General features: G+C 34.4%; 2 protein-coding genes and 1 long non-coding RNA gene across 9 annotated transcripts; 1 reads left to right on the top strand and 2 right to left on the bottom strand.

Annotated features, from left to right (window-relative positions):
* Positions 1-853: 853 nt before the first annotated feature.
* Positions 854-5388, bottom strand: LOC145035199 (T-complex protein 1 subunit gamma-like). The gene is made up of 13 exons (XM_078983788.1): positions 5209-5388; positions 4478-4539; positions 4241-4313; positions 4094-4161; positions 3812-3881; positions 3649-3717; positions 3490-3561; positions 3288-3361; positions 2253-2915; positions 2056-2181; positions 1821-1925; positions 1324-1398; positions 854-1242 (listed from the first exon to the last, which is right to left on the bottom strand). The coding sequence occupies exons 1-13, from the start codon at positions 5231-5233 to the stop codon at positions 1054-1056; spliced, it is 1671 nt and encodes a 556-aa protein (XP_078839914.1). The 5' UTR covers positions 5234-5388; the 3' UTR covers positions 854-1053.
* Positions 5389-15666: 10278 nt separating this feature from the next.
* Positions 15667-22775, top strand: LOC145035165 (uncharacterized). 7 transcript variants are annotated; one of them, XM_078983761.1, is made up of 4 exons: positions 15667-16283; positions 16866-17214; positions 17531-17953; positions 20433-20525. In XM_078983761.1, the coding sequence occupies exons 2-4, from the start codon at positions 16882-16884 to the stop codon at positions 20508-20510; spliced, it is 834 nt and encodes a 277-aa protein (XP_078839887.1). In that variant the 5' UTR covers positions 15667-16283; positions 16866-16881; the 3' UTR covers positions 20511-20525. The 7 variants fall into 7 exon arrangements, with proteins under 7 accessions (XP_078839887.1, XP_078839884.1, XP_078839900.1 ...); XM_078983758.1 differs by having other exon boundaries at positions 15668-16328; XM_078983774.1 differs by lacking the exon at positions 20433-20525 and adding an exon at positions 22728-22775 and having other exon boundaries at positions 15669-16328.
* Positions 22776-24603: 1828 nt separating this feature from the next.
* LOC144997803 (uncharacterized) lies at positions 24604-25717 on the bottom strand. The gene is made up of 2 exons (XR_013659950.1): positions 25314-25717; positions 24604-25082 (listed from the first exon to the last, which is right to left on the bottom strand). It is a non-coding gene; the product is annotated as an uncharacterized LOC144997803 (long non-coding RNA).
* Positions 25718-26481: the final 764 nt, after the last annotated feature.

Raw genomic sequence — 26481 nt, 5'->3', positions numbered from 1 at the left:
AAACGTTGTACAACCAGCTTATATAAAAAAGATTTCATATTCTATGTGAGTAAACTCGGGACTTCCTTGTACTGAATCATCAAATGAGCCACATTAAGACTATGGGGTATCAATACATGTGAAAACCATTCCACATCATCATCATACATCTTCACCACCCATTTACTATTGTTAGGGGTGGTGTTCACCGGTGAATAACTAGTGAGAGAGAGAGAGATGTTTTTGATTGGGTGTGAAAACTCATAATTGGCTTCAATCAACACCATTACTCCCATTGGAGGTGGTGTTCACTAGTAAACATCTCCTCCACATAGGATTCCTACATTCGAAGAAAGAACTCATCCACTAAGATGGGTTTATGTTTTGGCCCACAAAGTGCTCCAATATTATCTAGACAAGGCTTAAGCTTGCTTTGATGATGGGTTTAAGTTTTGGCCCTTTTGAGGACTTTCTTCGAGGAAAGCCGGCTTTATAGACTCAAATCTTCGTTCGCCAATAGAATATTTCTTTCTTTTTTAAATTATGTACTATACGTAAGATTTTGAAACATTTTAACATTATTAGCCATATTTTATTGTATTTTTTTAATGTCGTTCTCATAATACATTTACGTTGTAGTTACTTTTGAGAGCGAGTTTGTATCTATACCTACTTCTTAGCAACGACTCAAAATAAAAACATCTTTCTTACTTAAAATATCAAATGCCTAGGATTCAATTGTAATTCTTAAATGTATAATCTACTAAAGATTGGAGGTCGATGTCTAAAGCTTTTGAGGGCAAGCCCTTACTAAACACACAAGCCTTTCAAAAAACTTGAAACAAAACACAAGATTCAAAGAAACAGTAGCAAATGACAATAATACCCCTGCAGTTATATAAACTCATCCACTAAGAGCAGTAAAGAATGAAAGTGAACCCCATAACAAAAAACAGAAGCACCAAAATTTCAAGATGTAACAACAGCAGCCTACATACACTCCATATCCTAACACTAAACAACATTAGAAAAAGGGGGAAAGTAAATGACAATAATGCCCCTCCCTAATCATCATCACTCAGGAATCATTTGCTCAGTGTCTGCATCACCTTCTTGCTCAATAGTTGGCTTCGATGGCTGAGTAGATCCAGGAGCTTGCCTCTTTTTTATTCCACTCACAATATCATCAATTCTTAAAAGCATACAAGCAGCTTCAATGGCTGTCTTGAATGTCTGCGCCTTCACATTGTATGCATCCCAAATCTTCAAAGGAAGGATAGAATTGTCAATTTACAATAAGCAGAAGAAGATTCTAATTCAAGAAAGGAAGATTGTAATTTGTACCTTTAGTTCTTTCATATCCGCGATTACACCTGTATTTCCATCAATTCCTGTCCATGCATTCTCACCATTTGCATGCTGCGTAACATCAACAAAATAATGTTTATATTTAAAAAAGGAGTAGATTACATTTTTGGTCCCTGAGAGTAACTGATTGTTGCAGATTTGGTCCCAAAAAGTTTTCTTTTGCAATTTTGGTCCTTATTTAAGGTTTTCTGAACACAATTGGTCTATGTTCCAAGTAATATGAGTAAATGAGTCAGTTTACTTGGAACATGGACCAAAAATGCTACGGAAACCTTAAACAAGGACCAAATTTGCAAAAGTAAAATGAACACAGGGACTAAGAAAGTCATTTTTCTTGGAACATGGATCAAAAACATTAAAAAAAAAAAACCTCAAATAAGGACCAAAATTGCAAAAGAAAACTTATTGAGACTAAAATTGCAAAAACCAACTATACTAAGGGACCAAAATGTAAATTAGAAAATATTTCTTACCTTTCCCTGAAGAGCAGTCATTGTTCTAATGACATTGACACCACAGTTTTGTGCCAAGGTTCGGGGTATAGCCTCAAATGCCACAGCTGCAGCTTCATAAGGCCACTGTTTTTAACCAAAAAAAGAAACCCACATGAATAAAATTTGATTATTTGGTTTAAAGTTATATCTTTAATTTCCAAACTACAAAATTTATAAAATTCCAAATTTTATAACTTAAAAGAAGATGTGTTACCTTTTCAATGCCTTCTATTGATGAGCTATTTTGCTTCAATGTAGCAGAAACAGTTAACTCAGTGGCACCACCACCAGGGACAAGTTTTGGATGTTTTAAAATGTTCCTAGCCACTGACATTGCATCCTGTTTTTCATTCCATTCAATCATATACCAAATTAATTTTTGAAAAAAGAAAAAAAAAATCAAATACCAACCTGTAAATTTCGCTCCACTTCATTTAAAAGATCCTTGCTGGCACCTCTGAGAAGAACAGTACACGCTTTCGGATCTTGACAATCAACAATATAAGCAAAAAACTCATCACCAATCTTTTTCACTTCAAAAAGTCCAGCTCCAGTTCCCACATCAGATTCTTGAAGCTCATCTGGCCTATTTACAATAACAGCCCCACATGCCTTTGCAATCCTGTTATTATCAGTTTTCCTTAATCTCCTAATTGCACTGACTCCTGCTTTGCTTAGATAATGACACGCTAAATCACTAAGTCCTTTTTCTGTGATTACCAAATCAGGTTTAAATTTGAGTATTTGAGCGCATAAATTCATGATATATTCCTCTTCCATTTTTAACAAAACTGCCCAGTCTTCTTCTCGGACTAACTCTGCGTTTGTTTGATTCTCTCCTTTTTTGTACTCGAGAGGGCAATCGAGTAAAATGACACGTGGGTTTATGATTTTTCTTTTCATTTTTCCAGGGACGACAACGTCTTTGTTGAACATAACACCTTTTAGGACTTTGGAATCTTCTAATTGCCCTCCTGGGATTTTTTCTACTTTGATGTATTTTTTTATGTCTACTTCTCTTACTCCCTGGCCTAGGTCAACACCAACTGTTGTTGTTGCATCAAGTGCTAGATCCTATTAAAAAATAGTAATAATATTAACAAACTGACCATTATTTTACCCTTTTAATGAAATGATCACCTACTTTGCAATGGGTCAATAGCAAAATTACATTTTACTGGGAAAGGGCTGCAGAAAAACTTAATATCTTTTTTTTCAAAATGACATCATCATTTTAAAAAATATAAAAGTTTCCACATTATATTTTTGACCCTTTTGATGATAGGGACCATTGATAAAGCAATTTCAAAAAAGGTCCCTAATTTGTCAAACCAAGAAAAAAAATATGGGCCTTTTCATTAGAATAAGATAAAAAAGATCTTTATATAGTTGCTGAAATGGTAAAACAGGGGGGGGGGGGGGGGGGGGGGGGATAAGAATACTTACTGCAATTAGATCTCCAAATTGGCTTGTGAATTTTGTGCCAATGCAACTCTTTACTAAACCCAACATCATTGAACCTGGTGATGGAAGAACATGCTTAAACAAAATCTTGAAAGAACCATGGTTAATTGGTCTTTTTGTTTAGTTAACTGATGATATAAGGTTTTGGGGAGAGTTAAAATTGAAAAGTAGTGATGGGGCTTACGGTTATTCACATCAATAGACATGGAGATTTTGTCCAACACAGCAAGAGCATCTTCAAGGGCCTTGTTGTAAGCTGAAAAAGGTATACTTTTTATATGATTAATACTCGAGACTTTTTGAATAAAGTGAAGAAAAGATATCAACATTATCCAAATAGTACCTCGGCAAATTACTGTAGGATGATACTTCTTCTCAATGAAATCTTCCGCAACATGAAGCATCTCACCAGCTGAAATTCAAAGAAAGAAATGTATATTAAATAAAAAAATACATGATATAAAGAATAAACAATCATATGATATAAAATTTTGAAAGAGGTATACCAAGAACAATAACAGATGTAGTTCCATCACCAACTTCTTCATCTTGCGTGCGGCTTAGTTCAATCATGGACTAAACATGTAAAAAAAATTAATGAGTTATATTTGTCTAAATATGTAAAAATCAAAGGCATTTATGTGGAAAGGACATTAAAATGTTGACAATATCTACCTAAAGTTGAAATTCAATGAAACTAGCACAAGCAGAAGAAAGAAGAAAGAGTGGAAACAAGTTAAAGATTCAAACATGAATTTTTATTAAAAAAATTATGAAATCATAAATACCTTTGCAGCTGGGTGAGCAATATCCAACTCACGCAAAATAGCATTTCCATCATTAGTGACCACGATTCCTGCCATCATACAAAAACCAATAAATTAAAAATATTAAGTGATCAAATATTAGTCCCATCAAGAAGCATTTTTAAGCACCTCCAGTAGCATCAAGAAGCATTTTTAACATGGACCTAGGGCCCAAGGTAGTGCGAATAATATCAGCAACAGCCTGCAATCCGGAAGTAAAGTGATCAAATATTAGTCCCATCTTTTTTGCAATTAGGATACTGCAACTTGTGAGACTTTTTAGATGTAGCTTACATGACATTATAACTAGTAGGATTAAAGAGGCTTTAAAGATAATGTATTGATCACAAATCAAGTCCTGTTTACCTTTGAAGCTTGGATATTTGCATTATGGACCTTAGTTCCAGATTCACGTGTGAGCGAATCATCTGTACATTTCAAATGGTAGTCACATCAGCATTTCAAATAGACACAAATCAGCATTTCCAAGTTTTATGCATTAACTGAGGTTAGTTTGAACTTTGTAACATGCAAAAAGCTTTTGAATATATCGACTTTCACTGGCTCTTAATACTAATAGATTGGGATTGATGTACACAGGTTACCAAATGATATGAACATTTTCATGATTCGTATCCAATATTCTCAAAGTCAAAATGATTTCTGTAGTTCTTGTTTAACGTTCTAAAAATCTCAGAACTCACACTAAATTTGACTACAATTACTATGTTACGGCACAATACCACATAAAAGGAACTCTAGCCTGAGAACAGAGGACGTACATAACCGAACTCCATCTCCCAAAGATAATAATGAGACATAGAGCTAAAATGAGAGTCGATCCCAATGACATAACTATAGAATCATTGGGGTCTTTATTTGCCATTTCCCACTCTTTTACAGTGAAAAGTTGGTCCGGAAACCTTCTACCATCCGTTCTTCCACGGTCATCACCGGAGTTTTGGTTTTACAGTTTTACACAGAGGAACATAAACCGCCACTAACAATGGCGTTATCAGCTAACAAATTATAAGATCACAACAATAGATCATCGATATGTGTGTGGAGCGTGCTATAGAGGAAGGATATATACTTACTGAGAACAAGAACAGGCGCTTGCATAGCTTCAGATGCGAGTGTAGAATGGAATGTGCGAAGTATTCACTAGGGTTTCTCTTAGCCTTCTTGGGAGGAAACAGGTGTGGTGTCTCACTCTCTCACTCTCTCTGAACTCTCAAGAACACACAATAACAAAAACAAACATTCCGTCGTAGCGCTTGATTTTGCGTAATACTTGGGATTTTTGCGATTTGAAAATGGGCCGTTGGCCCATAAGTTTTGTATGTATTTTCTTTAGTATGTTTTGCTTTTTATATAAAAAATTTACACACTCACTCGCAACTTGTATAAATATCAAATTTCAACGTTTAGTTCTTATTTTTAAAATTTAATTCGAACCGTCTCTGTGATAGTTTCTGACGAACATAAAATGACTATTTTACTATTTCCGTTTTATTTTTGATATATTTTTTTGATTTTTTTGATATTAACAATTTAAAAGAAAAATAAAAAATAAAAGAAAAACAAAATTTGGACCTCACCACCACAAACACTTATCTCCTACCCTAACCTTACTCATATCCACATTCTTCAGTTATCTTCTTCGGTTCATATTCTACCTCCGGCTACTGCAAAATACCACCGGACCACCACACAACATCGTCGGACCACCGCACACCACCACCACATTTTCTCTCAAAAAAACCACCGACAGGGATGACGCAATACGAAAAGAGAGAGAGGGGGGAAAAGGGAGAGGGAGAGAGAGAGAGACAGAGAGAGAGAGAGAGAGAAAATGAGATGGAGCTGTCAGCGTCACTTGTTTGCAAATCTACTCTCCATGTGGTGGTTGTCGACGGTGGCTTCGTCTTCTCCGCCTGAAATAAATGTCCCCACCCTCATAAGTCATCTCTCTCATGTCAATAACATCACCGGAAACAACCAGTGGGAAAAGGAAAAGAAGATCTAAAGAAAGTTCCCCTCCGAAGCAGTCACCATCGTCCTTCTCTCTACCCCTATCCACTGTCTCCCCCTTTCTCTCTTCTCTCATGTATGTGAACCCATTAGAAACTGGCACCATCTCTGCAAGAAACCACCACCATATACTCTGGAAACCGCCGCCATAGATCCGGATTGCACTAAGAACCCTGACTTCAAGATTTTCCAACAAGCTCATTTCAGAAATCATTTTTGAAGCTTCTCAACACTCTTGACTTCCAATTTTAGATTCAAGATTTTTAGATTTGAAGTTTCATTACCCAACTTCTTTGATTTCCCTTCATCTCCAACTTCTTTTTACAGATTTGGTGTTGATTTTGGTTTCGGATTTTGGGTTGTTTTGGTTTAAGATTTCAAAAAATTGGTGTTGATTTCATTTGGGTTTGAGTTTTAGATTATGGTTTTAGTATCATGTTCCAAATTATGGTTCTGGAATCAGATTTAGGGTTGCAAGAGTTGTCGGTGGTGGGTGCAGGAGGGTCCAGTGGTGGTTTCAAGAGGTACCTGTTTGATTTTGCAATTTTGTACTTCTCAATTTCTTCAAGAACCTATTGAAGTGTTATATTTTGATTTTCGATTGTGTAAAAAAAACTATTCGTTTTAGTTTGGGTTTGGATACAAGTTTCAAGATAGTGAAGATAGAGTAAACAATAAGGTGGGTGGGTGGCGGTGGTGGAAGAGGAAGGAAACAGGAATCCTGGATTATTTCTTTAATTATTTTTAATAAATTGTAAAACAAATGATAAGTAAGATAAAAATAAAACATAAAGGGTAAAATAGTCATTTTATATTCGTCAAGAACTATCCGAGTGAGAAAAAAAATATTACAAGGACGATCCGAGTTAAATTTTAAAAATAGGGACTAAATGCATAATTTGACACTTGGACAAGGGATGAATTGTATAATTTACTCATATTTAAAAAATAAAAATAAAAAGCTTTTTTATCATTTCATTCATAAACACTCAATTGTTTTTTATATAATTTTTTTAAAAGTAAAGAGTATTTTTATCATTTCATAAACACTCAACATAATCTGTTAATAAAATTAGTCGTAAGGATTATTAGTGTGTTAAACTTTTGTCAATGATAAAAGAGGTAGGCTAAGTGAAGGAGAAAATAATAAGAAGCATAGAAGGAGGAGATTGACATGCTCTTTCTCTTCTACAAGGCTTAATCAAGTTAGGTTGTTGAGCTCAACATACTGAACTGAGTCACTCAACACCAAGTTCATGTCGAGTCTACTCCCCATAGTCTTAGACTGCACGTAATTTGTATGGGGGCACACTTATCAAGTAGGATACGCCGGCCGTATAATGATATAAATAGGGACGAGCATCTAGCTCGGTGGAACCTAACCTGACCGAAAAAAGAAAACATCAATCAGTCTAGTTCTCGATTGGATTCGGGTCGGGTTGGGAACCAAACACATACTTAAAGAGCATATATACTTGTAGGACCGAATCGGAACCAAAACTACACTATCTAGTCAAATTCTCAGTTCTTTATATCTCATTAAATTGCTTCCTTGTTTTTCAGTTTTCGACTCGGTTTTAGACCGAGGATCATCCTTAGATATAAAGAGATAGCCTAATAATGTATACAAATTTTGAAGGAAATTGATAGTCATTTTCAACTATCTACGTTAATATGACATTATTATATGTAGTACGTCACAATTTTTTTATATACATAAGAGTTCATGCTTTAAATTATTCTATTGTATAATTTTATAAAACATTAATTGTTATATATAAAAAAAATATATTGTATAATTTTATAAAACATAAATTATTGTGTATATTGTATTGAAAAGTTGTACACAATATCTTTTTCTATACATAAATCTCCATGCCTAATAAAAACCTCTTCTACATGCCACGTGTCTTCTTTCAAGCATTGCCTTATGCCACGTGTCTATCTCACCATCATTTTACTCTCTCATTTTCCCGCCCAGTGATTCCCGTCTTCAATCAACAATCAATTTCAATTCCTAAATATCAACATTTGTAATCAATTGCTCAGTCCCTGGTTTCTCTCCATTCAATTTCCATTCTTTATGCAATCAATTCCAAATCATCGATGGATTCTTATCTCAAAATCTGCAAGACAATCTTATTATATTTTCAATCTTATAAATGCGTGTTTATTATCACAAACAATTCGATGGACTAGGTTTATTATGTCACGATTCTTATACTATGGGAAGATGAATATTCCTTGGAATTCAGTTTGATTCTTGTAACAACATGGTGATTTGTTCTTCGATAATCAGATGAATGGTCGTTTACTAATTTCGTTGCTATGTAATTATGTTCCTTCATCTCATATTATGCAATCATTATATGTCTATGATGATTTCAATGTATTTATTGATTTCATGGTATTGACAGATAGGGCTTTATTTTTATATGTTTATTTCTAATCAATTAATTGTCAAGTTCTTCTGTAAGGATCGATTTTTACTCTACTACTCGGACTATTCAAGTCTCGAATGGGAAACATGGTAATTCGTTCTTTATCTCTTATCTTTGATTTATTATGTTTTTATTAGTTTTGATTTTTAGGGTTCGATGCATTTTTTGTGGTATGTAGATTGTTCTTCAATGTTAGTATGCCCTGATTGGGATCTTTTTATTGTTTTTTTTTTCTACAATATATTTTTTGGGTTTCACTGTACAAGGTAAAAAGTTATGCCTCCATTCCCACTCATCTCCAACTTTCTCGAGTCCTGTAACGACCCAATTTTCACGTCCAAAAATTTCATTTTTAAATTAATACTTTGAAAAACATTTGTGAATAAACATCGTTTGATTCTATCATTTCATAAACATATCTCGTGTCTGAAAACCAAAACATAAAAACAACCATAATGTCAGAGTACAAAATCCCAGAATAACTCATGGTGTGGAAAACAATGTGCGTGTATGATGTGCCGCTACTACGCCAGCTTTTTCCCCTTCGAAGAAGAGGTACCTGAAAACAAAACTGTAAACTGTAAGCATGAAGCTTAGTGAGTTCCCCCATCGTACCACATACCATACAATCACATAACATACAAATATTGTCAGGCATATCTGGGTGCCCGACCTACCCATTCGGTCCTTTCGACCAGATACTGCCTAGCATATCTGGGTGTTGGCCTCCCATTTGGTCTTTTCGACCGGATACTGCCTAGCATATCTGGGTGTTGGCCTCCCCTTCGGTCCTTTCGACCGGATACTGCCTAGCATATCTGGGTGTTGGCTTCCCTTTCGGTCCTTTCGACCGGATACTATCACATAATATCATATCACACATATCATAATCTGGCTAGCATGGCTGAGTACTAAACTACCCCTTCAGTCCTATCGACCGGTAACCAGGGACTATTTCACCCCTACTACCACTATCACATAACATCATAACATGTTAGCACATAAACATATCAAGTAGTAGCAAACCTAGTTGAATATCACAAAGACAATCATCTAACATACAACTCCTACTGGTGGGCCGACATTGTTGCCTTAGACCCACCGCTACTGGAAGGTAACTCACCTCGAAAAGTAGTTGCTGAAAGTCTGCTTGCTAGACGACTGACTGTTGCACCGGCAATCCTCCGGCTATAAATCCATAAACACATATTAGTCACTCCTAAATACCCTTAGGTCAAAAGGCTAACCTACCCCTGGTCCAAGGTCAACTCCTTGGTCAAGGTCAACTTCCAGTTGACTGGACTCGCCGAGTCATGGCACGGACTCGCCGAGTATCTCTCCTACTATCCTAGCATTAACTCATCAAGTCTCTCTTCCCACTCACTGAGTCACCCATAACTCACTACTTGGGACGATTAGACTGACTAGCGATCCGACTCGCCGAGTCCGAGAACAACTCGCCGAGTTTCAGGCAATCTTCAAATGACTCGCTGAGTTGTTCATCCAACTCGCCGAGTCTAAGACTATCTTCATAGAACTCGCTGAGTCCCTTCAACCGTCCTCCCATACCGATCAAATTTGAGACATGCAACAGTTCCAAACCATAGATCTAAGCTCCTGGGGTATGCTTATCACGTAAAGTTGCAAACTTTACGTGCATGCATGGCCCTATGAGCTCAAAAATGCAATTCCAAGCTCTTTGGGAGGTTATACACTCAATAGGGACCTTAATCACTTCAACCACAGGGACTTTACACTTCTAAGGTGTCCATAAGGTCTAGATCTGAAGTCCTTTCAGAACATAGAGCATAATTACATGGAGTTCGAGGTTTTAGGGCTTGAAAACTATCAATTAGGGACAAAAAGGGGATTTAATGAACTAATGATCAAGGTAGGAACTTTTCTACCTGAATGGAAGCTCTTCACAGTGTCGGTTTCGGATCTATTTCCCTTCCTTGCACTCTTCAACCTCCTCCTTCTTCTTCTAAGCTCCAAACTTCCTTCACCAAGCCAAAAATCACTCACAAGAACAATATGGGGGCTAGGGTTTCGCTATACAGCTCTCTGGAAGTGTTAGGGACAAGGGAGGCCGAGTTAGAGTGTTTAAATAGGGTGCAAACACACTGGTTAGGGTTTTACACGTCCAACATGGACTCGTCGAGTCTGGGACCCAACTCGCCGAGTCCCCCACTTAAATGCCATACCAAAATCGCTCCAACTCGGTGAGTCGGGCCTCCAACTTGCCGAGTCCAAGGCAAAATGCGAAAAAAAATACATAAACAGGAATCGTACCAGGAATCCGGTGTTACAAGTCCTCTGTCATATTCATTTGGTAAGGTTTTTCATTATGTTTTCTAATTTGAAGTAATTATTAGTACTTTTATGAATTTATCTATTTGGTTTTTTGCAAAAAGTTCAACATATGTCAAATCCCTTAAAAAAAAATTTGGTATCCAGAAAAAAAAAAAAAAAAGATACTTTAGGGTTTTGACAACGAAAAAAAAAAAGATGCTTACTCTAATTATTGCAGACTATTAATGATCATGAAAGTCTCTTTTGTACAATTTCTTAATTATCCTAGAAAAAGAAAAGATACCCACACCAAATTACTATAAAATATATCTTAAATAAAAATGGTTTCATATGTGCACTAGAATTGGTTTTCTTAAAATCAAGATTTTGGTTGTAAATGGAGTAAAATGGGATGGATTCCAAGAAAATGCTTAACCATGATTTGCACTATAATTGGTCTAATACCAAACACCGCTTCTGTTATCCTTATTTTTTTCTACTGTTGCTCTACTTTTGGGCTGTAACGTCTGTGTTTCCGGGCTTGCTATTTTTATCAATGTAATGGTCTAGGTTAACCTTTGTAACCCGTTTTGAAATAATATAAGTGTATTATTTGAGTATTATGTGTTTTGTGCTTAGTTGCTTAATTATGTGGTTTGATTAATTAAGAATAAAAATAAGTGTCAAAATTTAAGTGTAAAATAAACTTGATATCTTTAGATAATGTTGTAGTAGTTGAAACAAGGTTTCCGAAGATATAAAGAATGCCGAAATCCGAGTTATAACGAGGAAGTTATGACCTGTCGAAGTTTCGCGACAGAACCGGCAACGCTGAATAACGTAAAAAGTGAAATTTACGTTAAAACGATATTTAGCCTTAGTGATCTAAACGAGAATCGAAGATCTCGTTGTTAGTATCAAAGCGATAAAAAGTTAGGCGAGAACGGACGTCAAACGAAAAAGTTATGAATTTATAACGAAATTTTCTGTCCCGGCTTATTAAAAATAAATAATAAAAATAAAGTCAAAACTAGCCGACGGAGTCTAAATGAAAGTTGTAGAGCGTAGTCTCACCTTTCCGTGGATATAAAGAACGTCGAAAACGGAGTTCGTATGAAGAAGATATGAATTTCCGAAGTTTGATAAATAATTTGTATTTATTTTTAAATCAAAAATCCGGCATTATCCGAAGGGGGAGTCAGATATCTGATTCGAGGTACGCGCCGCGTACAGCCAAAGTGTCGACACTTCGGATGACACATGCGCTGACGCATTTCGGAAGCAGTACGCGCTGCGTACTGTTGTACGCCCCGCGTAACTTGGGCTTCCAGCCTCCTATAAATAGGATGCGAGGGGTCCGGGTTTAATTGCTAATTTCCTCTCGTTTTTGTGCCGAAGCTCTGCGTTTTTACCCCCGAAGCCATCCCGAAGCCCCGGTAATATTCCCGAGTCCCGAAGCGAGTCCCGAGATCCCGAAGATCCCGAGAAATGCGGTTTCCGAGCCGAAGCTCTGCCCGCGAGAAGTTCGATTTTCGTAGAGATCTTCCAGATCTGCTGAGGATTACGACTTCTGTAAGCCGTAGTGTTGTCCGATCACCTTCTGATCAAGTGAGTGTATACTACCTTATCATAAACGCAATAATAATACAAGTATGGTTCGAGTGTATTAAGTTTATTGTCGTTTATACGTGTGAATGCGTTGTTACTTTCTCATAACGTATAACTATGAAGTATTTTATACGAGATACGTGTTATGTGTATATTTTGTTGTTATGTGTGTGAATGTATATTCACTTTCTTCTATCTTACAGATATGATTATTTCTACATGAAATACGTGTTATGTGTGTGTGCCTCATCTGTTATATGGAAAATGTATTGATCAAGCATGCTATACAGGTTTTGAAAATATGTATAAAAAATGTATGTTTTTATCTACTAATATGTTGGGTAGAACATGGGTAGATAGTTGGTGTGTAATAAACAGATGAGAGGCCTCGTTGTTGTTTTGATCCAGTCATCTAGCGGAATTTAGATGACGACCACAGACTTTTCTAGATAGTCCAGTGGAACGCTAGCAGGCTCATAACATGTAGGTGTTAATGAACTTGGGTGTTCATTCGCTGTATTCCATCCCCCTCATGGTTGCCTTATTTGACTTATATTGCTGAGGAAACCCCGCAGCATGTGTTGTCACCCCGATGAAAATATTCTTAGATTAGGTCCCTTGCGTTAGTTATTTTAGGGACGTAAAGTGAGAATAACGGGAATGGGTAACTGGGTTATTGTTGGTTGATAATAATTAATTTAATTATTTATTGTGGGTTGAAAACCCTATATGCTCACCAGGCTCCCAAGCTTGACCCACTCAGTTTTATTTGTATTACAGGAAGTGGTGCAAGGGCGTAAGATGGATGAACCATCAGGTTGTTTTGTTTACAAGTCTATATATGTAAATATTTGTTGAATGACTTATAATATTATCGTTTATGCTTGTTGGTCTATATCGGAACATGACACCCCGAGTTTTGATTATATAATGAAAAATACATTTCTTTTATGAAATGCTTTGGTAAACATTGTTTTATCATGTTTTGTTTTTGGGAACAAATTCCGCAACTCTTTCAAATCAAAAGGATTTACTCTGAAAATATTTAAAAGCATAAATGAAAAATCGGTCTTTTCTGGCCGGGATTTTGGGGATGTCACATGGGCTGTATGGATTTGCAAGCTGTTTTATCTTTTATTTTTTTTGTGGTTAAACCTTTTTCCTTCATTAAAACAAGAATTATGCCAGTGACAATCGCAGTCCATTTGAAGAAACATTTAAAAAAAAATAAGACATAAATTGAGAACAAGGAACACTTATTTGCTTATTGCTATTCCATTTGCAATAGAATTCCATCATAAAAATGATTGTAATGGAGTATATCGATCTATTAGGCAACAATGCAATGAAAGGGTATTTTCGTTAATTTTGACACAATTTTGATTATTTCTTTTGTAAACAGGGGAACAATGGAGCTTAACCATATCTAGATAATAACTTTCAATGGCTTTGACTTGTAATTTGTAATAATTGTAGGGTAACCAAGTTTTGGGTTCATATAATCTTTCTAATTCAGGTGGTAGATCGAAAGGTGGATGTTACATTCTTTTCTTTAAAATTGTAGGGTAACCAGGTGGAGATGTAAGCAACTGACCGGATTAAGATGGATATTGATGTGTTGAAGAGCGGTTATATTTCAGTGCCTTCGCTTCAAGAAATCTATTTTTACTTAGGGTGTGACAAGGTAAGCCTTGAATATTTATATTTTCATGTTTTTACAACCGAATAAGTCTATGACTTCGACCAAGTTCTCCATCTTGCTCAACCTGATTCTGTTTTTGTGTTTTTACAACTTAATAAGTTTTTAAATAAAAGCTTAAGGGATATATACACACATATACACACACATACATACATACATACATACATACATTGCAGAGTTGATGAAGCGTTACAAGGCTACTGAAAAACAGCAGCAATCAAAAACTCCGCATATCTTCTGAAAAATCAGGTCACAAGCAAAAACATCAAAGGCACCAAAATGCACCAAATTACCAAACTAGGAAAGCATAATTGCATGTGTCAAGACCACCAAAATAGAACAACCAAAACAAAAACATCCAGAGACCGATAAGCAGCCAACACTCATTAAGGAAACTAGGGGCAAAAATGTCAAGAGCCCAAAAAATTCAAGATACCCTCAGTTGAAGATTTAACTATTTAACTGGTTGTTTAAAATCTGTCAATTTTTAGGAGTGAAAAACAAATTTTTTTTATTGCTTTGGGACTATAAAACATTTTTATTTATTTATTTATTTACTATTTTTGTGGGATTAAAATAACATTTTATAGCATCTTACTTTACAGAAAATAGCTTTTTTATTGCAACCGACTATAAAAAGCATTATCCTGATGACTGTTCTTGGACTATAAAACACAATTATTTTTTCATGTGCAAACACTATTAACAATTACTTTTTAGTTATTGACAGACCTTGAATAATCGGGATTTCTATCAGGTAGATAATTTTTTATTAATCTTTTAAATTCATGGTTTTACTTTTTTTTAATTACTCCTTTAAATTCATGGTTTTATTACTCCTTTAAAATCATATTTTTATAGATAAATTCTCATATGAAGAGATAAGGAAAATATAGAAACCTAAATCATAAAGTTGCCAAAAATCAAGAAGAAATGTCATGACAACTTCATTTTCGCATCGCGGCCAATCCTCTTACTTCGACCAAAATGAAAAAAAATATATGATGATACACGCATGACAATACTATATTTGTGGCGCAACAATGCTATATTTATGATGGGACGAGAAGGATTTCTAGAATCCTTCAAATAAATGACCTCCTCATTGATATCCAATGTGTTGCATTGTACAATAAGAAAAATAACAAATTTTAGAGATCATAAACATATTCAAAATTGAAGAACACTCTTGAAGTATTCGAAGATCAAAGTGTGGAATCAACATTCAATTTATTTGTTATCATATATAGGAATTCCTTTATGACTATTTTTTGTTTCTTATCTATGATTAAGGGCTAATACCCTTTTACTATGGTGCACATTACTCTTGACAAAATGTATTATTATTTTTAAGGTTTATCAGTTTTCAAAGTTATTTTACATTGTTAGGTGTAGTACACAAACTATTTATTTTATAAAACATAAATGGTTTTTTTTCTATAAAGCATACCTTGTATAGCATTGTGAATTAAGGTCAACGTTGACCCATCATCAACCAATAACGTCTCACTCTCTAGACCAGGTTTATCGCACTAGCTAAAAGCTCCTTTCACTCTTGCAAGTTTCTCTCGTTACCTAGCATTGTTCTTAAATTCCGATCATCGCTGTCCGATCCTACAGTTGAATGTAATCGGATACCTCGATCAACATATATAGTTTTCATTTATTCTGTCGGATCCAATCGGTCGCCAATCGAGTTTCTTCAGTTGGGATTTGGTGGTTGTTTTCTAGTAATTTAGGGTTTGAAGTGCATCGAACGATGGTGCCTTCACTCCAGTTCTCCACGCTCCCTTGCGTTACCTCTTTCTATGGTAGCAGTTCACGTTCTTATCATCTGAAACCCCGTCTTGAAAAAGGTGATCGTCGTGGTAATCTTAGTTAACACTCAGCCTATTATTCGTCCTTTTCCGTCTAATTAGCATCTGTAGCTTTTGCCCTGTGTAATCTTCTCAATCTATCTTCCCTCTCGTTTTTCGATTTTATTACCATATTCCGCCTCTGGTACGGCGAACTCGCTCTCCTCGACTAATCGGAGTCTGATCGCGCGATCGATAAGTGAAACCCGCCTCGAGGTATCCTGGACTGTTTGATTCAGGTGCGTGTTGAAGTTTGGATTAAACAGATCTTATTTAACAAAAAGGTACATATTCGTTACATATTTACATATTTCTCTTTCACTTCGACGCATTGGGCTGATCCCCGTGTAGATGTTGCATTTCTGATAGATTTACATCACATGTGTATATACAGTGGATTCACATTCTCTGTGTCAGAAACAATTCCTATAATGTTTCATTTTGCGTACATGTTTTCTTAGTTCTTGTTCCATTCACTCATTTGCTTGCAAACTTCAGTTTAATGCTAGATTCAGTAATTAAGTATTTTTTTTAATTGTTGTGATTCCAACAATCCAACTGCTGATCTGCATGTTTAACAACATTTAAGAGGAAAGTCAAAACAAATTATACTGTAACATGCTGTTAGTATTCTGGGCAATGAATTGAATTGTGTATGTCTGCATTAACAAGCTAAAGGCAATGAACAATGAGCCCTAAAACAGAATTGGTTGTTCTTCCGAATCAACATGGAGGTGCTTTAATGTGCAGGGTACTAATCTATTGCATATTCAGAACTTTGAGTTTTACTAGAGTCACAAATCATTACATTTCATTTGCAGCTGCAAACCTGTGCCAATGGACATTGATCTATCAACCTCTGTTGATGTAAACAACTGCCATGGATTGTATATACACACACCTGAATCCACTCAAAATCTTTCTGTGGATAAACTCGGGAACAATGTCACTCAGTTTCTGAATATCCAAGATGACAAAGATGTGGTTCCAGGCTCTAAACCACCACATGGAAAATATGAGAAGTATTTCAGCAATCCAACATTTATTTGTTCAATCGAGTCCACACTCTCTCCAGGAGCATCTGTAGAAGCCATAACTGTCAATGAGCCTACACCTTGTGACAACCTTAAATCTGTTCATCCAACTTGCTCACATCCTCCATCTTTGCCTGTACGTATTGCCTTTATCTCAATATATTATCCCTGTTAGCATAAACATAAATCAACCCATTGATGATTGATTCTTTGAAGTGAAATTACCTCTAAGTAGGATGCTATATTATATAATAAACAGATATACAAAAGTAGGTTGCTATGTCTTGCATTTAACCCTAATTATAAATCCAATTAGCCTATTATATCGAGCCTTCATGATCCGAACATATAAATCCACTTTGTTTTCTATTACAATTTTCGATATTTGCTGATTGATTCTTTGAAGAAGTGAAATTACCATTTTGCCCCTTGACATTTTGTCTTCCCTACAGACTGCCTGGAAGCCTGTGTCAGCCATGAAAGGTAGCAGAGAGAAACGAGGAGTGACCCCACCTCAAAAACTGACAGTTAAGTGGGCCCCAGACGTCTATGATCCAGTCCCCACCTCAGTTTCCCACACGGTAACAAACAGAAACAACAAGCCTCAAAGACAAACCAAGAAAAACACAAAATCCAAACAGAAGAATGGAAACAAGTCATCACGTGGAAGTGGAAGTAAATACAAAGACAAAAAACAAGGCCGGAAGCGTGGTGGTGATTCTTCCACCGCTGGTTTCAAGCTGCCTGAACAGGAGGAGGAGGCGGTGGGTGATGGTGATTATGGCCTGCCACCACCAGCCGCCATGGAGTTTCATGTCGGAAATCCAGATCAATTCTGTGGGACCGGCTTTCTGAATAGGTATGACGCAAACCAGGTACGCTATCCTTGTCTAAGATTGTAAATAAAAAAGTGATTGAAGTTCTGTTGATTTTGTGTGAAATTTTCACAGATTTGCGTGTATTTCTGGTAGTACAAGTATTAAAAAATTATGGATGGGTTTGTACTAAATGCTTTATACCTGATGCAAATTACTCTTAGGTATGTGTGGGTGGACTCGTAAAATTCTATATTAGTGAAAAATAAAGGTAAAAGTTTGGGTAAATGATAGTGCAATTAGGGAGGAGGGTGTGGTGACACAAGAACCACACTCCCTCCTTGCCACATAGGTGTCATGTCAATTTTACCACGCAAAGTGTGGTATGAGAGAGAAGGAGGGAGGGAGGGAGCCAAGACTCAAAAGGACCAAGAGGACGAAGACTGAGTTATACGTGGGTGATGAGGTTTGGCAGTGAAATAATAGCTGCTTGCACAAGTTTACTCAATGTTTTAAAATCCGGGTCAGGTTGATTATGAACAGGTTTTTGGTTTAACCGTTGACAAGAAAGTTATGCTTTTCAATGTTTGAATTTTTGGACATTAATTTTTAGACTAAAATTTTTCACTCGAAACATCACCACACAAATACGTAGACATCCCGTCTTGGTCAATTGCATCTTGAAAAGTTGACAAAAACTCAAAATACGTTTGAAAAACATGTGTATGTCTATACGTAGTTTTAAATGTATGCATGTATTTATGTATAACTAGGGTTTAGACCATCCGCGCGTTGTTGTGGAAGATCCGGTATATTAAAAAATGTAGTTTGATACCATATATACCATTGAGATAATTAAATCATGTAAAGTGGAACACAAAAATATCAAAATAAAATATGGATACAAACAATTGACATTATAATGTATAAAATACTAATAATTTAACTTTAAAATTATAATGGGTGAAAACTGTTAAATAAATATTAAATAAGGAGAAAGAATATAAATATATATAAATTTTAAAACTATAAAGATAAAAATTGTTATATCAAAATTAGTTCAGGGTACAAAATATAAAAACAAATAAAAATAAAGGGAGAAAAATGTAAAAAGAACAGCAAGTATGAAAACTTAAAAAATAATTATGCTTAATTGTCTCACACTCCTATTTTGGTATTTAATATATATATATATATATATATATATATATATATATATATATATATATATATATATATATATATATATATAATTTTGAAAATCTTATTGATTTGACTATAGTTGAGCTCGTTGACCAATGACCCGCCACATCAACTCAACTAAAAAAACCATGTTTGAAAGCATTAAGGGAGCATTTCTTCATTGGCTCTTTTTCAATCGAGTTTTTTTTTATTGCTTCTCATTTACTCGTTGATAAGACCATGCAGTATGGATACTTTAACGCCGTGGAGGAGCCTACGTGGTACCTCCACAACGTCGTGGTAACGCCAACCCCCATCCCCTCCCCCCCTCCTTTGCTTCTCGTTGCCAGCGTAATGCCCCTCAATGCCATTTTCTTTCTTTCCTATGTTTTTCTTCTCTCAACATCGTTCCCGTCTTCATTATCATCCCCAAATCTTGTGGTGAAAGAGAGATGGTGTAATGTTGCTCATATCCAATATTCTAAAAAAACAAGTCTACTCATATTGAATCAACTTCCTAATATAATTAACTGTATTGATATAAATAAAAAGAGAAATTAAATATCTTCCTATATTTTATTCCTACTATCCTTCTACCCACGTAAAATGGTGACAAGTGGATTAAAATATTATCAATTTCATTAAATGTGTCATTAAATATGATACATGTCAACATTTGATAGGGTAGGAAGATAAATATGAATAAAACGAATGAGGATATTTAAAAAAATAACCAAAACTAACGTTTTAATAAAATAATAAAAAAAAATTGTGTTTTCGTAAAATAACCAATTTAGTTATATTTCTAATTGGAATGGGTCATTCTAGACTAATAAACATAAACAATATCATATAACGTCTGCTTTTTTTTTCTTATTTACATTAAAAAAAAATAGTTTTCAAAAGACTATTGATGTTTGAAATGTCTACTATCCATCAACCCATTCTTTCAAACGTAATCATTAACATTAGATAATTCATCAATGGTAGATAATTGAAAAAAGTGGAAAATTGGTCCCTATAGTTTTTCAAAAATTATGGATATTGTCTAAAAAGTTGTGGATTTGCATGGAATGTTCAACATCAGGAAGTTTAAGGGGTCCTGAAAAAGTTGAAACAACTATTTTGTTATTATTATTTCTTTTTATATTTTTTATTTGTTTTAGCATTTAAATAATTATAAAAAATAGAAAATAAAATAAACCCCACCTCTCTCTCTCCACATGCAAATAAGATGGAAAAAAACCCAGATTGCACTGAAATAATAGTTTGACAAAAATGAACTCTTCATCATCTTTAGAGTATTATTCCAATAATGCATTAGGATGGGAATTTGATTGTTAAACGTTTTGTTCAGGAATGGGGTTTGTGTCTGTTCATGGAGACCTTTAAATTGCTATCTACAAACCTTAGTGAAGAGAGATGTGACAGCTAGTGTAGAAAGGAGTAGGCTCGAAAGAATCCTTAAGGAGTTCGCAGGGTGTTTAAGGAGTGATGGGTAAGAACAAATTTCGATGAAATCTAATTTAATTGGGAGAGAGTTATAACACTTGTTTTCCTGATTTGATCAACTGAAGACTTAAGGACTTTAAAGATGAGATTTTTGGGGAAAACCTTTTATCACAACGTGGTAGGATGATGAGGTTTGGTAGTGAAATAGCTGCTTGCACAAGTTTACTCAATGTTTTAAAATCTAGGTGAGGTTGATTATGAGTAGGTTTTTGGTTTAACCGTTGACAAGAAAGTTATGTTTTTCAATGTTTGAATTTTAGACTAAAATTTTTCACTCGAAACATCACCACACAAATACATAGACATCCCGTTATGTATGATTGTGTTTATGTTGTATGTATGTGGATAGGAGAGATGGTAGGTCGGCACTAGAGCCGAGGATTTTGCTTGGATGCATTGTATATATGATGGCATGTAGTATACTGGGGGAGTCACAAAGATGTATGCTTATAGTTGTAGATAAAATATTTTTACAGGTTGTTTGTGTAAAGGGCTCGGTGGGACGGTACACTCACATCGAAGATATTTGTTCCACTATTTTGGTAATTCAACTCGGATAACATGATGGTTTCAAACTAATAAAAGTCACTTATTGATTTTAAGTTAAGATTTTAATTGGTTAATCTATTTTGAAACTGAAAACTCTCTTTGTAATTTGTGGGACGTCACATAATGATAGAGCCCTTTTGGGCTACACGTAAGGACGGATTAAGAAATTATTCACATGAGAGAATAATACGGATCTAGTTTGTTAATTAATCAAGGGCTCAATTGGTGGTTGATCAAGTGAGAGCTTTGAAGTGTTTATTTGTCCTTAGTACGACTTGTCTCTCTTTGATGGTTCATAGGGGAGACACATAGGATTCCGGTGGTATCATTACTTGCACATGTTTGTGTTGTTTCTTATTTTGATTGCATTTAAATTTGAAATTGAAGCTTCTATTAAAGTTATAAAATGAGTTTAAAATTGAATATTTTCAAAAGTTAAAATTTTGAAGGAAATAAAACAAAATCCGTTCTAAAAAAACGTAAATCTCGTATTACCCATGAAAAATGTATTTCCTTATAATTTGTTGTTGTATGATAGTGCTTGGAGCTAACACGTTAGCCAGATTATAATTAGCCAAATTATAATCGAGGTGATCTAATACTCGCGATTCTCAAGCGTTACTTGAGTCAAAGTAATACCTTTTGTTTCATCTAATGATTTCAGTGACAATCTTCCTCCCATTCTCGCCAGGTGTAATAGATAAAGATTCATTATTTAAGTAGATTACTTTGTATCTAGTTAGTATTGAAGTAGTTCTAATCCACTTGGTTACATCTTGTATAATATACCATCCATTCTTTCATTAGAGATCGATAATAAAGTTGTTCTTAAAGTACTTTAAAAAAGATGTAACATTGATTTGTAAAAATGTGTTAGGTGTTGTTTATTTTTTTGAAGCAAAAATATATGCCTTTTGCGGACCATATCTGTAAGTTTTTGCAGCAGAAGAGGTGGACCAAATGTCTGCAATTTACAATAAAAAGTTTGTTTTTTAACGTCTGCAGGTAATGAAATAAATTATTTTTTCAAACTTAATTTTAGGTCATAAAAAAAAAAAAAAAAAAAAAAAAAAACATTTTCAGCATAAAAGATAAGCGGCGGAGAAAAGAAAAAAAGATAGGCGACGTTTTTTTTTTGTTTAGGTTAAAATGAGGCGTGAACACATTTGAAGACAGTAGTCCATGTTTGCGCCAGGAAGACCTCGCGCAGATATTTTTTGATCTAAGTACTTCTAAAAAAACAAACACTTTGCGAGGACATGCGTGTGCACGGCTCAGACAAAGTGGTTACATAGATCTAAAAAAAACAAAAAAACAAACACCCCCTTAGTAACTTAGCATTTTGTATTTTTTAAGTTTGCATTAATAAATTTACTATTATATTAAAAGAACTAGGTTATAAACCCGACTATTTTATTAACCACAAATTAAATAACAAATCAAGATAAGGAAACAAATCAAACGGAAGTTCTTGTAACACGATTACAAATCAAATTGTCAATCCTTGTAACAAGATAACTAATCAAACCCACAATGAACGTTCGTATTTCCATTAGGTTTCCTTGTTACGATCTACATTCTTTCCTTACAGGTAATACTCCCTTGCTACCGTCTATATATATAAAGAGTATACAAGGGCTAGTTATACGTTCAAGATTTCATAAGAATGAATGCTCTAAGAAAACCCACCCACCAGATGATTATGATCAGTAGCCATGGAGGAAACCCCTCTAAGAAACAACCAAAAACTGCTCGGAAGCCTGTATTAGCCATGAAAGGTAGCCGAGAGAAACGAGGAGTGACCCCACCTCAAAAGCTGACAGTGAAGTGGGCCCCAGACGTCTACGATCCAGTCCTCTCCTCAATTTCCCACACGGTAGCAAACAATCGGATCGGGAGGCTGCGAATTAAGAACTCCAAATCTGAACAGATGATCGAAAACAAGCTGCCATCAGATAGAAACAAAGACAAAGACAAGAAGCATGGCCGTAAGTGTGGCGATGATTCTACCCTTCTTAATTAAGATTGTATATAAATAAAACGATTGTTGGAAATTTGGTTTTTAGTTTTGTGTAGCATGGTTATTCAAAGTTTATGGATAGTTTTGTGCTAAAAGGCTTTACACCTAGTAGATATATGTGAGTGTAGGTACTCGTATAAATCTATATATTAGTGCAAATTTAAAAGTGAAGACTTGGATAAATGGTATCACAATCGTTTGTGCCTGTTCTAGTTTAGTTGTGTTAGATTTTGGGTTTAGAATATCAATCAATATACTTGGATAGTTCAATGATCTTGTATAAAAAACATTTTTTAACATTTATGATTTCGATCTGGGTGGGGTTGGAATAATCCAATAATAAATTGATTTGGAATACGTGCATATTCAAAATTTTGAAATACAAAAACAGATTGCAATCAATGCGTATCCAGAGACAAGTTTGCATGCAGAAGATAAACATATTTCATGATGTTCGAACTGTTTTGCAATGTTCAAGTCTTCTATATATACATAGAGTTTTAAAGGTGAAAACAATGATGCCCTCTTGATGGACACAAAGTTTGGGTCCTTTGGCAAAGAGAAAAAAAAAATGCCCCTTGGAACCCCAAGTCTTAAAATATAACTAAAAGATATTCGACTCGTTTCAATAGAATATTCGACTCGTTTCAATAGAATCATAACTACACTAAAATACTAATAACATTAAAATAACCAACAAATTGTTTTCTTTATATGTTGCATCATTAAATGTCAGTTGTGGTGACGTTTAATCGCGCTGACTATAACCCATAAAAACCATTAGTGTATGTAAAAAAACGTCACCATATGGTACCAATTTTTATAGTTTTTTCAATCATTTTTCGATAACTATCACCATAAACTACTTTCCCTCACAAGTTGTTTTATTTGTTTTATTTCCATGACTATTGTTGATTTTTACTGACACGTAATATATTAAAACATGACCATAAAATTAATATTAATCACATGTTTTTTTATTTGTCATGACTATTGTTGACTTTTAGTAATATATTAAAACATGACCATAAAATTAATATTAATCACATGTTTTTTTATTTGTCATGACTATTGTTGACTTTTAGTAACATGTAATATATTAAATCATGACCATAAAATTGTTCGTTTGTCATGACTACTATTGATTTTTAGTGACACATTTTTTATTAAACCGTGGTCATAAACTATTATTAATCGCATATTTTTTTGTTTGTCATGACTAGTATTAACTTTTAGTGACACATAATATATTAACCCGTGGTCATAATTTACTTTTAGTCACATGTTTTTTCGTTTGTCAAAACTATTATTGACTTTTGGCAACACATAATAGATTAAACGGAGACTATTGTTGACATTCAATCATACTTTTGTGTTTGTCATGACTATTGTTGAACAACTTAAAATCATTTATATGTCAAATATTGTTCCGTTAACATCATGTATGTTATTCAGATAAACAACTTAAATTAATAGACATACTATACAAATTGTCTAATACATTAAAAATGTCTTATACAATTACATTACATACAAAATATAATAAATGTTTAACAACTTAGTTAAAAAAAAAACATTTTTTGGATTACTGAGGGTTAAACAATCTCATAAAACCCGCCAATTGCTATTTATGGTGTGTTTGTCTTCTTTGTAAATCAGTGGCGTTTTAACAACTTTAAACAAGTAGCAAAAGTAAATTGCTATTATACCGATGATGCATCTGCCATTCCTGATTCCAACAACTCATCTCTTGTAACCTGATTTAATCTGTTTGATGCAACTCGTTTAACTTTCACTCTTCATATTATTCAGATCAGATTTATATTCCCTTAGTTTGGCAAGGAGCACAACTTTCACATTTGGCTGCAAGCTTCTTGCTTCATATTGTGGAGAAATAGGGAAGAGATGACATGTCTTAGTGAACCCCTGCACAAAACATTACCAAAATCAAACATCTAAAAAGGAAATCTTGTTGCACCTTCCATATGTACCTAATACAAGAGCTGCCATTCTTTTTTTTTCAGTAAAAAAATCAGAAATTAAGTATTCGATAGGCACCAAGTCAACCAAGATTCGAGAAAATCTCGGATTCCAACAACAAAGTAGGGTTAGAATTGAAATAAAATCTTGGATTGACATGAACACCAACAAACTTACCAGAGATTGCAACAAATTTGTGCGAAATAAGAGGATTTACTGTTGTACGCTCTTGCACATACCCAAACTAGGGTTAGAATGAATTGGAGGTAGCACCTGTGATTGTATGTAGAATCGTTTCAGGGGAGAACAAACGGCGTCAACTCTGAGATGAGGTCCGACGATGGTGATGTATGTGATGAGAACGGTGATGGTGATGCTTCTCTTGTTGCGATTAGGTCTAGGATAGAGGACGAGGGTCAGAGTTAAAGAAGGAGTCTTAACCATCGCCTACCTGGCCAAGAATTGTAAAGAGGGAGACGAACGTCTACGAGTGAAGCCCCTCCAAATTAGGTCGAAATTGTTTTTTAGAATATAGGGAATTAAAAACATAAAATTTTGGTTAAAGAGGAAAAAATGATAAAAAAAAATAACAATAATAATAAAAAATAAAAGAGGGAAAATTGAAATTCTGGTAAACACACGGAAAATAAAACTCCCTCCAAATTCTTAAGTATTTAAACTTTTACAATATCAACTGTGACCATAAAGCACGTAACCTGTTTTATTTATTCTTTATTATTTTTTTTTTTTTTACTTTTAGATGTACATGAAAAATAAAACATGATTATAAAATATATTTTTTTTAATATCATAATAAAATACTTATATTCACATCTTGTTATTTTTTTATATTCAAATCATTAATTTTAGATATACATATAAAACTAAATTGTTATCATAAAAGTTATACTCGCATGTTTTTTTAAATATCATAATAAAATATTTACGGTCACAATGATCTACTGTAACTATTGGTTAGCATTTGTTACATTTTTTTTGTGTAAAGCAGTGACAAAATACGTGAAAATAGTTTGCAATGGAGACGGTTTTTACTAGTGTTGGTGACATGGTGACATTGGGTGATGACTTTTAGTTAACATGTAACTAAAACATTACTGAAATTTAATTAATGACTTTTGGTGATGCAAATAATCAAAACCATGACAACCTTTTTTTAAAAAAAAAACAGTTGTCATAGGTCCTTTTTGTACTAATGTATGTAAATGTTTTTATATATTTTTATATGTTTTGTAAGTTTAAAAGTTTATTTGTGTTAAAAGTGGAAATAGTAGTGAAAACGAGGATAGCAAAATGAGTGATAAAATTATGCCATAAAGCTCTACTA

This window comes from Lactuca saligna, chromosome 1, assembly GCF_052625555.1.
Source record: "Lactuca saligna cultivar CGN05327 chromosome 1, ASM5262555v1, whole genome shotgun sequence".
Taxonomy (NCBI): Eukaryota; Viridiplantae; Streptophyta; class Magnoliopsida; order Asterales; family Asteraceae; genus Lactuca; species Lactuca saligna.
This window is presented reverse-complemented; position numbering and strand designations above follow the sequence as displayed.

Excerpts from the sequence above, each read along its gene's own strand:
- LOC145035165 (XM_078983761.1), top strand. The coding sequence starts at position 16,882 with ATGGACATTGATCTATCAACCTCTGTTGATGTAAACAACTGCCATGGA. Across the intron at positions 17,215-17,530 it reads CACATCCTCCATCTTTGCCT|ACTGCCTGGAAGCCTGTGTC; the intron begins GTACGTATTGCC and ends TCTTCCCTACAG. Across the intron at positions 17,954-20,432 it reads ATAGGTATGACGCAAACCAG|GAATGGGGTTTGTGTCTGTT; the intron begins GTACGCTATCCT and ends CGTTTTGTTCAG.
- LOC145035199 (XM_078983788.1), bottom strand. The coding sequence starts at position 5,233 with ATGCAAGCGCCTGTTCTTGTTCTCA. Across the intron at positions 4,314-4,477 it reads CAAATATCCAAGCTTCAAAG|GCTGTTGCTGATATTATTCG; the intron begins GTAAACAGGACT and ends TCCGGATTGCAG. Across the intron at positions 4,162-4,240 it reads GCTTCTTGATGCTACTGGAG|GAATCGTGGTCACTAATGAT; the intron begins GTGCTTAAAAAT and ends GTATGATGGCAG.